Raw genomic sequence first — 14,578 nt, 5'->3', positions numbered from 1 at the left:
AAAACAGTAACTCTCCTTCGCTGATCCTGAAGCACGACCAACTTATACGGTCCGTAGAATAGGATACGGTCCGTGGAAGTACTCGTATAAGATAATGTCACGAAACAGTAAGTAGTCTTCGCTGGTCCTGAAGCACGACCAACTTATACGGTCCGTATAAGTATCCCTTTTCTGCTACAGTGATTTTCGTGTTGAAATCGAGCTTCTCGAAATTTGGACCAAATTTTCTTGGATCTGGTGACGTTTCTAGGTCCACTCAACCTAGTATTTACCTTTTTGGGGTAGAAAAACACTTTTCCCAAATCTTGACTTGAAAACTTTGGATTAAATGCTCCTTTGGAGAGTCTTCTTCCCTATGAAGATTTGAAGATCTTCAAGAACACCAACAATTTTCAAATTTTCAACTACCTTCAAATCAACTTGTTTTTCTTTCAAATTTCAGATTTAGACTCCCAAGACTTGTAGAACAAACCCCAATAAGTTTCAAGTCCCAATTTCACCCAAATCAACAAAACCCACTTCAAGTTCTTCAAGTTTTTCAAAAGCTTCAACTCAAAAATGGTGGATTCTTCAATATTGACCCGATTGACACGAAATTTGAAGATTTGAAACCCTAACGTACTAAGGAACAAGAATCTAATAACAAAACAACAAAACAAACAAAATATTTTTGGGGTTTTCGGATTTCGATTTTTTTTTTTTTTGATTTTTTGTAGAATCAAATCCCAAGCTAGATTTGTTGAAACAAACCTAATTTAGGCTCTGATACCAATTGATACAATACTAGAAACGAAAATAGAATTAAAATGCAAGAAAAGAAAAGGATAGATAATTTGACACAACTAAAGACCCAAATTAGCAACCAAAGTTCTTAGATTAACTTGACCTCTAATTTCGGAACTAAAGAAACACCAAATTCTAGGAAGACCTCAAGGGATTTGAATCCCAAGCAACCTTTCCTCTCAACAATTACACAATCCAAGGCTTAACAAGCTCTCAACACTCAAGAGTTTACAATTCTCAAAATATCAATATCCAAAATAGTCTAAGTCTTCCATGAAGAAGAAAAGAGCTATTTATACTATGCTAGAAATAAAAGAAATGCAAATGACATAAACACCCTTAATGAGACAAGGGCCTTGTTTGGCTATTCTTCTTTCTCCAAAATCTTGAAATCTCCTTTGTAAGAATAGCCAACTCTTCATCTTTTAGCCATTGTGGTAGCTTTCCATTTCCTCTTCTTTTCCCAAGCAATCTTCATCAACAAATGGACTTGGGATCCAAGGTGCTCATCAAAAGTATACTCAAGAACCTCCCGCTTCATGAATAGGCTTTGCAAGTGTTGTAGTTCCCGGGCTTGGCTCCTTGTAAATGGCCTTGAGGCAAGTGGGCTTGCATCAGAGCTGGTATAGCTGCATCTCCTGCTGCCTGGTTATGAACCACTGGAGGCACAGGGTCAACCACTGGGATGCCGCCCCCAGCTGGGGCCGCTCCTCTGCCAGCTCATCTACCTCTAGCTACTGCCGTGCGTATAATGGTAAGGTAACCACCCAGAAGAGACGTAATATGGATAATGAAAGTGGAACGAATATCGAGAAAGGACCTAGACATAGTCAAAAGGTGGAGAGGTATCTCCCGTAATTAAGAGGTAGAGACGCAATCCGAAAACATCATAAGCAAAAGAAACTGGAGACAGTATGATGCGACTGCAATGTCATCCGGTAAACGACCATGGACGCAGGTATAAGCTATTGTACGGATCACCGGATTCCAAGACAAGCAAGGATAAGTAATGTATAAGACAAAAGGAGTACAACTAATTGCTATCAAGAGCAGTGACAGTAGGACGATTAGGACAGCAATGGAATTCACCCCCCGAATCCCAAGTAACACCATCGCCTAAGAATTGAGTTCACTTGAGGAATAGTATGGTAAGGACCAATGATCAAATAAGGGGAAGGGGGCAATGAAAAAATAACTAAACGTTGAGACATCAGAGTAAGACAGGCACTAAGTCAAAGTCCATAACAGCAAGAAATGGGGTAAGCGTAAAACCTATGGCCATTAACAAGATGTCACACGAAGGACGATTAATGCGAAAAGGGCCTAAGACGAGAATGACAGTAAGTAGATGCCATCAGCAGCCAAAGGGCTGGAAAAACCAGAAACAGAATTTCCCAAGTATTAGCCAGGTCTAAGGAGCATATTGTAACTTTGTCACTAAGAGCAGGCCAAGTGTTGTCGGCACCCCCGAGGGCAGATATTAGATAAAGGACAAGGGAAGAAACTTTTTGAGTAAAGACATAAGATTGATGTAAAGGTATGGAAGTTGGAAACGTTATTGCAAGAATTAAGGATAGTCATGAGGACTCCAAAGGCAGCCAAGAGGCAAATGCACCAAGGAAAGAGTACCCCATACCATACTAACTCAATGACAACAGGCAGTAATAAAGGATTAAAAGGTTAAAAAAAAAAAAGACAAAGGAAGGCTGGCGAAGACTCTGAGGAAAACTGAGTAAGTCCATTGATCATCAACCTTTTCCATCTATGCGCAAGGGTGAAGACAAGGAAGAAAGGGACTCTTAGGGGTAGATTATCAACAAGATAGACAGAGGAATTAGCAGAAACTAAATACAAGTTCAGAAGACGAAGATAAGAAGGACGTCAGGTTCAAGTATACAGCGGTACCCCATAGTTAATTAACAAAAAGAAAAACAAGAGTTAGTAGATGGAAGACAAAGCGTCGAGCTGTAAAGGTCTTGCTCCCAAAGATAACTTGGGTGGCAATGAAGACAAGAACATATGTTTGGGGATAGGCGAAGAAAATACGAAAACTATCAACAGTATGCCATAGTACAACAGATCGTAATAAGAGAGGACCCCACACTTTCAAGGGCTTATGGAAGTACATGTATACACCGCAGAACATGCCATGTGCATGACAGATCCAAGCAAATCAGGAAGGACAAAAGTGACAAAGGAGGTGTTTATGCGGACAGAGAAAGAAAGGTTGGTTCAGGACAGCCGAAGGTACTTGAGGCCATCCACTCCAGACAACGAAGTAGACTCAGTGGTTATAGCTGGTCGGAAGGTAGTAGCTAGAGGAGAAGACGTAGGATGTAAGGAGTAATGAAAGAAGGGTCTAGATTCAAGAGATAAATGGCTGAGGAAGACTTCAGGAGAAGTGTTGGTGTATACAGGCACGCTTAAGTCTAATATAGCTTCTGCCCCGTGGAATGATATCGGAATTCTGGGAGAATGGACCCGACAAGTGAGGAAACCTTTCGACTAATGTTCTTAAAGGGGGGAGAATGTTACACCCCGCCCTCTCGAAGCATGAGCACGCCATTTATTTCACCGTATTAATGGAATATCAGAGACGTCCCGTGAAGTCTTGAAAGGTACAAGCTACGGGAAGTACGTAACAATGAAGTAAATGATGGATTACGATCTCGTAAGTCGTAACCGGAAAGGACAACCTTGGAACTAAGGGAAATGACCCTTATCAAGTATAATTAATGACAAATATCATGTATGGGAAGTTTCGGAAGGTTCCGGGATCAAGCAGATAGAAGAAAAGAAAGTTAATGGGACTTTGGAAGAAGTTGATGAAATTTCGGAAGCAAATTTTGGTCCACATAGATAGGAGTGTAAATTTTAGCATACATGGAGTTTTAAGGATATTCAAGAGCTTAAAGTGAAGTTCGTCGAGTCTAGTTTCCAACGCAACAAACCGTTCATCAATACGACATCGGAGTAAGAAGTTATGAGCATTTTAAAATGGACTGGCAGAAGCCCGCGAACCTACACGGAAATTCTAGAAACCAGTTAATAGCCCACTAATTTCGGCCCATTAAGCCAAACCCGATCCACACCCATATAAATACCCCACTAACTCACCATTTCACCCCCCAAAACATCAGATTTACATCCATGAGCAACCTTAGAGAGATTAGGGGTATTTTGGCAAAAATTTTGGTAAGATCTAGTGGAGATTAAGGCTCGGGAGGTGCGTAACGCTTCGTAGCCCTCGGCTTTTCCATCGTCGCGCTGTAGGAGGAGGCGGAACCTCTCCATGCAATCTGGTCCTTCAAGTTTTCAAGACAAATTAAGGTAAATCCCGCTCATTCTTTGGGAATTGAGTTAATCCGTAGTAATAGTCGCTAGATTATCACATATTAAGTTGAATTGATCGAAAAAGTGAGATTATCCTCGTTGTGGGTCTTACGGGTGGATTGATATGAATATTGGTTTGAATGGAGGTTGTGGATGTTGATTCTTGAGTATTGTTGTTGTTGTTGTTGTTGTTGATGATGGTGATTGTTGTTATTGTTATTGATATTACGACTATCTGACATATGTCGGGATATAACAAAAACAGAGGAAGTGCTGCCGAATTTTTCGTAAATCGAACTCTTCGAGACTATAGGATTTGGATAAGTTGAATTTACGGGATCTATGAAATTGACTAAAGGAAGTATTTGTCGATATAGGTTTCAGGACGAAGGGACGAGCGGTAGAATAAGAGAGCAAGTCTGGGATAGGTATGTAAGGTTTAGTTGTCCTCATTTCCTTGGCATGAGTCTTAGAGCTATTTAGCGTGCATGCTCCTCCATTCGAACAGTCCGAAGTTTTACAAAGAAAGGATACGTTTTTATAAAAAAAGCTAGATTTTGAGAAAAAGCCATGTTTTACGAGATTTACCGATTTATGGAAAAGTATATTTTATACGATTTTGTCTAAAAGAGCTCATTGATTATGACTAAAAGTCCGTTAATGCGCATTCCTTGACCCTTGTTAAATTCCACAAGATGTCACGTATAATCCTTATACTTGTTTATTGATATCATAACAATTATTGATTGTCCCTTTGGCCTCGATATACATTCCATAACTAATTCGAAGGTCACAACCTTACATCACTCTGAAAGGCCCATGTCTATTTCTTGAACTCTGCATGCATTTATATATACACTTTATTTGTACTATTTTACTTACCGATCAGCGCTATAGTTGGTCGGGTACGACACGTAGATGTGGAACCACTGATCAGTTGGGTATGTTCACTGAGTCCCGAAAAGGGTCGGGTACGTTATGATGATGATGATGATATGAAGTTTCCCCGGACGCGGGAGGATATGATGATGAAGATGCTTATTTACCGAGTCCCGAAAGGGTCGGGTACGATATCTTACCGAGTCCCACTAGGGCCGGGTACGTTATATATATATATATATATATATGCGTGTGTGTGTGTTACATCCCGTATTTTGTACCCTCGGGTAAGTCAAGGCGAGTGACACAAGTTGCGTATGGAAAATTGTAAAGTGGGAATATTAAGACGGGCCGGGGGTAAAAAGGTAAATTTGCATAATGACTCATGGAAATATGGAGAAAGGCTAGGGGCAAATTTGGAACCAAGGGAAATATTTTTCATGAAATTGAAGAAATCTCCTAGAATTTTCAAGAAAGAGGCCAATTGGCCATGGGCCCCACTTGCAAAATGTGGCCAAATTAAATTAGGCCAAACAAGGGACCATATGGTTGATTTTAATTGGAAGAGACTACATATATATATATAGTTGGGAAGATGAATTATTCATCTTATTTCCCTAGATTTTTCAAGAAGACAAGAAAGAGGAGAGAGAGCCTTGGCCATTCGGCCATAGCCAAAGAAAAAAAAAAAACCGAGAAAAAAAAAAAAAAGAAGAGAGAATTCTCAACTTGTTCTTCATAGCCAAACAATCCCTTGAAGAGTTCTTAGTAAAGTGGAGTGACTTGTGGAGCAAGAAGAACACCTATTCATACAAGTTGTTAAATTGAGTCAAGTGAAGAAGTAAGGAATAAGGTAAGGTTTAATCCTTTTCTTATGTGTTATGGATGTTTAAGTATGTTGGTTGCATGAAAATGGATGAAATTCATGTGTTGTGGAAGTATGTGTGGAGCCGTGAGTGTGTGTATGTGTGTATGAGTTGTGTTGTGTGTTGGTTGTTGTTGTAATGTATGGAAAACATGGAAGTCCATGAAAAACATGCATGAAATATGGATTGTAGTGTTGGCCGAATAGGTGCATAGGTGTAGAGGTGAAGAATCAATTTTGTTTAGCATGTTTTGGTTGTTGTTGTTGTGATTTTTATGTGACGGAAATGAAGGAAATTGAATGATTTAAGTGAAGTTGTGGGTGTTGTGAGTTGGCCGTGTATATGTGGCCTTGTATAGGGACAAAGGATTAATTCTACTTACTATGTTTGAAATGTTGTGTTGCGGATTTTATGATAAAGATGAATGTTTGAAGACTTATGTGGATGTTGCAATTGTTGTGGGCTGTTTTGGAGAAAAATGTTGTTGTTGTTTCATAAATTGGAAGATATAGGTAAGTAGTATATTGATGGTATTGTTGGAATATCATGTGAATTAAATTATATTGAGTTATATTGAATTGTATGGAATCGTATTGGATTGCATTGAAAAGAATTGAATTGAGTAGAATTAAAAATAAGTGGTTTGTTGATATTATTGGCAAGATTTTGGTATTGTTGGTTGATAGTTTGGCCGGGTTTGAATTCCCGGATTGTGGTTGAGTAAAAATTGGCCAAGTTGAACTTGGTGGAATGGAATATTTATAGGGGAGATGCTGCCCAAATTTTGTTTATAAGCAAGTATTGGTTGAGATTAACAATTGGTAAACGTGACCAATTTGTAGATTTTGGCGAACTTGGAGCTTGAGTTTGGAGACGTGAACAAAGCGTAAAAGGTATGTGAAGCCTACCTCTCCTTCATTTGGCATGTCCTAGTTAGTATAAGTTGAGATCCAACCCTCGGGAAAAGTCCTACCCCTCGGAAACGACACCTAAATTTATTCACTATTCATTCAATAGAATTGAATCCACATTTTGTGCTTTAAGGTAAAGTGATGTTCAAACGTCCGAAACCCTTGGAAATGAAATCGAAATGTCTTGGAATCTTCGTGGATGACCCAATGGTACATAATGACCATGTTTTTATGTTCGTCACTCGAGTCTCGATATACGTGCATACCGGTTCCCATTACTTGTTTTATAGAAACTTTATAATTTTGTCTTATGTTTTCCTGTGGTGTTGCTATTCATTGCTAGTCTCGCCTTATAATGATTGTTCCTTCAAGGTGGGACGAAGCGACCGTGGTCATTCCATAAGGTAGTCGGGGGCTACCGACCTTACGTCACCCCGATAGACACATGACTTTCTTTGGGTTCTCATGCATGTTGCTTATATGATATGTATATGACATGTATATGATATGTATATGAAAATGGGGAATTTTTGGGGAATGGATACATGTTGCGCTATAGACGCATTGCCACCTGGTCAGCTGGCGTAATTTCCATCCCGGACGCGGGACACATGTGGGCGAGCCGACGTATTTCGGCGACATGACTTGTTATTTTCACATGTATATGACACGAAATGTTTTGAACAAAAGTATATAATAAGCAAGCATGACATCCGCACGAAAGGCACTTACGGTACGCATTATCCTTTTATCTCGTTATATGATCTTTGGTCCAACATGTTGTTATCGCACATATGTTACATGCTTTACAGTATTATTTTTCATGGCTTGCATACTCGGTACATTGCTCGTACTGACCCCTTTTCTTGGGGGCTGCGTCTCATGCCACGCAGGTAGACAGGTTGACGGGCTCGACTCCTAGGAGCTTTCCAGCTGTACATTGAAAGGCGCTCCAGTTGTTCCGGAGCTACTGTTTTGGGTACTACTCTTATGTATATATTTGAACTCCTCAAAGTCAGCCACTTGTAATTACATGTATTTTGTTTAGAGGCTCGTAGACAGATATGTACAGGTAGATGTTTCACAGCCTAGTTGTCTTTGTCGCCGTATAATATGTTAGCACAGTTGATTATCACTACTCGTGTACATGTATGCTATTACCGACGTTGCTAAAAAAAAAAAAATGCCAGTGTTTATACGGCCCACTTAGTAATAAGAATAAGACATATGACAGGGGGTGCCCGGTACAAGTATCGGGTACTCGTCGCGGCCCCTAGTTGGGTCGTGACATAAGTGGTATCAGAGCGGTCGGTCCTAGGGTTTGTCTACGAGCCGTGTCCAGTAGAGTCCTGCTTATGGGTGTGTAGCGCGCCACACTTATAAACGGGAGGCTGCAGGGCATTTAGGAAATATGACCTTCTTTGTATTCCAGATCGTGCGATAGAGCCATGTTACCGGATTTCTATATTCTTTCTTAATACTGCGTTATGGTTTCAGTAATGCCGGTGACGAGGAAGGCAACAGCGGCCCGGAAGGGCAAGAGGGTGGCTGGAAAGAGAGTTGAACGGGAGCCACCAGCGGAGGTAGAAGTGGGCGAGTCTCACAACGAGGCTTCTCCTGCTTCCCCTGTGTCAGCAGAGCAGGGTAGAGCTCCAGCACCAGTACCAGCAGCCGCGGGCCAGCAGGTAACGGAAGCTATCCAGTTGCTGACCCAGTTAGTCGCCGCACAAGCTCAGCGGCAAGATATGGGCCAAGGGGACAGGGCGGCGAGCGCCAGAGCCCGTGATTTTATCTCCCTAAATCCTCCGGAGTTCTATGGATCGAAGCCAGAGGAGGACCCACAAAGCTTTTTGGATGAAATGTTGAGGACGCTGAAGATAATACATGCTTCGGAGACCGAGTCAGTAGAGCTGGCCTCGTACAGATTGCGGGATATAGCGGTTCACTGGTATAATAATTGGATATCCTCGAGGGGAGCAAATGCGCCTCCCCCGGTCTGGCGAGAGTTTACTGAGGCATTTCTGCGACATTACTTACCGCCAGAGGTTCGACGGGCCCGAGCTGATATGTTCTTAAATCTCAGACAAGGAAATATGAGTGCCCGGGAATATAGTCTCCGTTTTGACTCATTAGCCAGGTACGCCCCAGCCATGGTAGCAGATATGGGGGATCGTGTGCACCAGTACGTGAGAGGGCTAGGGCCACATTTAGCTAAAGACTGCTTGACAGCCTCACTCCAGGACGGGATGACTATCGCTCGCATTCAGGCCCACGCCCAAAACCTGGAGGAGCAGTACCAGCAACGGAGGGGCGAGCGTGATTCGGATAGGGGCTCCAGAAAAAGGGGCAGATCTTTTGGAGCCGGAAGTGAATATAGAGGTGGACAGGCATCGCAGCATTCCAGGTATCCAGAACCGGATCAGAGTGCCCGAGCATCAGGGTCCCAGCACAGAGCTGAGTCAAACAGGACAGGGCCACCCCCACCGCGATGTACTCGGTGTGGTAAGCTACATGCAGGCGGTGCTACCTTGACACGGGCGCTTGTTTTGTACGTGGTCGGGACTGACCACTTGATGCGTGACTGCCCACGGAGGACCGGGAGAGACCAGACTCAGCCCGCCGGATCCGTTATCGGTTCGTCGTCGACTGTGCGCCCTCCCGGACAGACGTCCCAGGCCCCAGCCGGTCGTGGTCGAGGCAGAGGAGGAGCACCCAGTACCGGCGGCCCCCAGAACCGCATATTTGCATTGACGAGACAGCAGGATCCTGAGCCCTCCCAGGACGCAGCTACAGGTACCCTATCGGCATTCTTTTATAAAGTACATATGTGATTGATCTAAACTCTATACCGTCATGTGTCATTCTTTATATCGTTGATGAAAATCTAGAAATCCTGGACGAAAGGTAGTTATACGCATAGACAAGAAGTGAGTATTAAGGGCCGAGGGGGGCTAAAATGGTAATTAAGAGAAAAGTACGTTCCGAAGCCGCGTCGAAAGTGACTAGTGCCCTAATCTGCCCTGGATTACGTGACAAAGCCCGTGCGGGGGAGTGGATGCAAATATGTTAGCATTAAGATACCGGAATACGTTAACGTTTCAGGGTTAAGCGTCTTTGGGATGGGAGTAATTCCATGATGGGTGACCCCCTGGGAAGTATCCCAAAAATTTCATAAGTATAGAGATAGAGGACAAATGTGAAGTTAGGGTAGCCTAGATGATATCAAAGTATATGGGATGACTGGAGACGTAATAGAGGTTGCGTAAACTGAGTTGGACTGGGCTGGTAAAAAGGGAACAAGTATAGTACAGCCCTAGAATCAGGGTAAGTTTAAATAGTGGTTGGAAATGTTGTGAATGAAAGGGTAACAAGAATTTGGGATATGTTGGCACATCGAGCAACTACAAAAAGGGCGTAGAAACAAGTTGACGACGGGCGCAGGACGACGCAAATATAGAGAACAACCAAGGAAGATGACCGAAAAAGATGACGGCGTCCTATGAAGTATGGGATAACAAGAAAGTATAAGTCAACCAAGTATCCGAACGGACGTGTTAGGTAATTGTGTACGACAACCATAAGGGAAACCTCCCCGAAGTGGGATAACACCCGATAAGGCCAGTTCAACATTCGAGGACGAATGTTCTAAAGAGGGGGAGGATGTTACATCCCGTATTTTGTACCCTCGGGTAAGTCAAGGCGAGTGACACAAGTTGCGTATGGAAAATTGTAAAGTGGGAATATTAAGACAGTCCAGGGGTAAAAAGGTAAATTTGCATAATGACTCATGGAAATATGGAGAAAGGCTAGGGGCAAATTTGGAACCAAGGGAAATATTTTTCATGAAATTGAAGAAATCTCCTAGAATTTTCAAGAAAGAGGCCAATTGGCCATGGGCCCCACTTGCAAAATGTGGCCAAATTAAATTAGGCCAAACAAGGGACCATATGGTTGATTTTAATTGGAAGAGACTACATATATATATAGTTGGGAAGATGAATTATTCATCTTATTTCCCTAGATTTTTCAAGAAGACAAGAAAGAGGAGAGAGAGCCTTGGCCATTCGGCCATAGCCAAAGAAAAAAAAAACCGAGAGAAAAAAAAAAAAAAAGAGAGAATTCTCAACTTGTTCTTCATAGCCAAACAATCCCTTGAAGAGTTCTTAGTAAAGTGGAGTGACTTGTGGAGCAAGAAGAACACCTATTCATACAAGTTGTTAAATTGAGTCAAGTGAAGAAGTAAGGAATAAGGTAAGGTTTAATCCTTTTCTTATGTGTTATGGATGTTTAAGTATGTTGGTTGCATGAAAATGGATGAAATTCATGTGTTGTGGAAGTATGTGTGGAGCCGTGAGTGTGTGTATGTGTGTATGAGTTGTGTTGGTTGTTGTTGTAATGTATGGAAAACATGGAAGTCCATGAAAAACATGCATGAAATATGGATTGTAGTGTTGGCCGAATAGGTGCATAGGTGTAGAGGTGAAGAATCAATTTTGTTTAGCATGTTTTGGTTGTTGTTGTTGTGATTTTTATGTGACGGAAATGAAGGAAATTGAATGATTTAAGTGAAGTTGTGGGTGTTGTGAGTTGGCCGTGTATATGTGGCCTTGTATAGGGACAAAGGATTAATTCTACTTACTATGTTTGAAATGTTGTGTTGCGGATTTTATGATAAAGATGAATGTTTGAAGACTTACGTGGATGTTGCAATTGTTGTGGGCTGTTTTGGAGAAAAATGTTGTTGTTGTTTCATAAATTGGAAGATATAGGTAAGTAGTATATTGATGGTATTGTTGGAATATCATGTGAATTAAATTATATTGAGTTATATTGAATTGTATGGAATCGTATTGGATTGCATTGAAAAGAATTGAATTGAGTAGAATTAAAAATAAGTGGTTTGTTGATATTATTGGCAAGATTTTGGTATTGTTGGTTGATAGTTTGGCCGGGTTTGAATTCCCGGATTGTGGTTGAGTAAAAATTGGCCAAGTTGAACTTGGTGGAATGGAATATTTATAGGGGAGATGCTGCCCAAATTTTGTTTATAAGCAAGTATTGGTTGAGATTAACAATTGGTAAACGTGACCAATTTGTAGATTTTGGCGAACTTGGAGCTTGAGTTTGGAGACGTGAACAAAGCGTAAAAGGTATGTGAAGCCTACCTCTCCTTCATTTGGCATGTCCTAGTTAGTATAAGTTGAGATCCGACCCTCGGGAAAAGTCCTACCCCTCGGAAACGACACCTAAATTTATTCACTATTCATTCAATAGAATTGAATCCACATTTTGTGCTTTAAGGTAAAGTGATGTTCAAACGTCCGAAACCCTTGGAAATGAAATCGAAATGTCTTGGAATCTTCGTGGATGACCCAATGGTACATAATGACCATGTTTTTATGTTCGTCACTCGAGTCTCGATATACGTGCATACCGGTTCCCATTACTTGTTTTATAGAAACTTTATAATTTTGTCTTATGTTTTCCTGTGGTGTTGCTATTCATTGCTAGTCTCGCGTTATAATGATTGTTCCTTCAAGGTGGGACGAAGCGACCGTGGTCATTCCATAAGGTAGTCGGGGGCTACCGACCTTACGTCACCCCGATAGACACATGACTTTCTTTGGGTTCTCATGCATGCTGCTTATATGATATGTATATGACATGTATATGATATGTATATGAAAATGGGGAATTTTTGGGGAATGGATACATGTTGCGCTATAGACGCATTGCCACTCGGTCGGTGGCGTAATTTCCATCCGGACGCGGGATGCCCGGACGCGGGACACATGTGGGCGAGCCGACGTATTTCGGCGACATGACTTGTTATTTTCACATGTATATGACACGAAATGTTTTGAACAAAAGTATATAATAAGCAAGCATGACATCCGCCTGAAAGGCACTTACAGGTACAGATTATCCTTTTATCTCGTTATATGATCTTTGGTCCAACATGTTGTTATCGCTCATATGTTACATGCTTTACAGTATTATTTTTCATGGCTTGCATACTCGGTACATTGCTCGTACTGACCCCTTTTCTTGGGGGCTGCGTCTCAGTCCACGCAGGTAGACAGGTTGACGGGCTCGACTCCTAGGAGCTTTCGGTTGTACATTGAAAGGCGCTCCGGTTGTTCGGAGCTCTTGTTTTGGGTACTACTCTTATGTATATATTTGAACTCCTCAAAGTCAACCACTTGTAATTACATGTATTTTGTTTAGAGGCTCGTAGACAGATATGTACAGGTAGATGTTTCACAGCCTAGTTGTCTTTGTCGCCATATAATATGTTAGCACAGTTGATTATCACTACTCGTGTACATGTATGCCATTACCGACGTTGCTAAGAAAAAAAAAATGCCAGTGTTTATACGGCCCACTTAGTAATAAGAATAAGACATATGACAGGGGGTGCCCGGTACAAGTATCGGGTACTCGTCGCGGCCCCTAGTTGGGTCGTGACAGTGTGTGTACTATATTGCATATGAAAAATGGTTTTATCATGCATTGCATATTAGCTGCTTTCAGATGATGTCCTTCGTTTTTCTTATCTTATGGTTATGTCTTTTTTTCATTACCGTATTTCATCCTGCCTTACATACTCAGTACATATTTTTCATGCGATTGTTCCATTTTTGGGACACTGCGTCTCGTCTTCGAGTCGGGACAGTTTACCGAAGATGCGCGATGATAGGAGCATCGTCGGCGGATCGCAAGTGCCATTTATCCGAACTTGTTGTTTTGGTAGATGATTATGTACGCGTAGTTCTTGTATATGTTTTTAGATACATCGGTGGGCGTGTAGTCCCGACCTTTTATGATGATAGTATTTTCTACTCTTAGAGGCTCGTAGACCCTGTGTAGTTGTTAGTGTTGGTCATGAGAATTATGTTTTGTTAAATGGGCCTGCTGACTTATGATATTGTTTGGTGGCGGCCTCGTCGACGCCTTTAAATCTTGTGATTATGTGTATATGTAGGCGATGTTGTCTCTCTTGTTTGGTTTGGGTTTTGCTAAATGCAGGTGTCGCTAAGGCTTTATGCTAAGTTATTCCAAGTCCATTATGATTATGTTATCTAGTTCAGGTTTGCTCAGCCGGCATTCCGGCCGTCAGGTCGGGTGCCCCGTCACATCTCCCGGTGGGGATGTGATATTCTAGTTGCTCAAATGTCCATTTTGGAGGCTTCATAGCTGCTAGCAAGTGAACTGGCATTGCTAGTAGTACATATTTAATAAGAATTATTATGCCACCATTGATAGGAACTTTGCATGTCGTGTGTGTATTCTTTTGATTATTGATTGCACAATCTCTGAGAGGAAAATGATTTTCATCCTTCCCACAAATAAGGGGCAGCCTAGATATTTGATTGGCCAGTCTTTCCTGTGCATCCTAGTAAGATGAACCACTCTATGTATTGTCACGACCCAACTAGGGCCGCGACGAGCGCCCGATACTTGTGCCAGGACACCCGCTTGTCTATCATATTACCTTTATTACTAAGTGGGCCATACGAACTACACCACTCTTTTTTTTTTAAAATATACGTTGGTAACATAATAATATACATAGACTACTACTTTGACAATACATTATACGACCGACCAGACATCGAACACAAAACATCTATCGTGCATAGCGTCTACGAGCCTCTAACATAGTATACATATACATAGGAAGGGCAGTGCGCGTGCCCGAATACATATACAAGAGTAGTACGAAGCTGTGGCTCCGGAAACGGCGGGCTACCCCTTTATATAACAGCGATGGGAACTCCTAGAAACCGGTCCGTTACTGCCGGG

At 41.8% G+C, this 14,578-nt stretch overlaps 1 protein-coding gene across 1 annotated transcript; it reads left to right on the top strand.

The window, feature by feature from the left end:
• Positions 1-8,271: 8,271 nt before the first annotated feature.
• Positions 8,272-9,565, top strand: LOC132041831 (uncharacterized; the record flags this gene model as incomplete). Its single annotated transcript, XM_059432522.1, has 2 exons — positions 8,272-8,633; positions 8,910-9,565. Coding segments are annotated over exons 1-2 (1,018 nt in total), but the record flags the coding sequence as incomplete, so codon positions are not given.
• Between the last annotated feature and the right edge of the window lie 5,013 nt (positions 9,566-14,578).

The sequence above is a fragment of the Lycium ferocissimum genome, unplaced genomic scaffold (genome assembly GCF_029784015.1).
Source record: "Lycium ferocissimum isolate CSIRO_LF1 unplaced genomic scaffold, AGI_CSIRO_Lferr_CH_V1 ctg11827, whole genome shotgun sequence".
Classification (NCBI taxonomy): domain Eukaryota; kingdom Viridiplantae; phylum Streptophyta; class Magnoliopsida; order Solanales; family Solanaceae; genus Lycium; species Lycium ferocissimum.
This window is presented reverse-complemented; position numbering and strand designations above follow the sequence as displayed.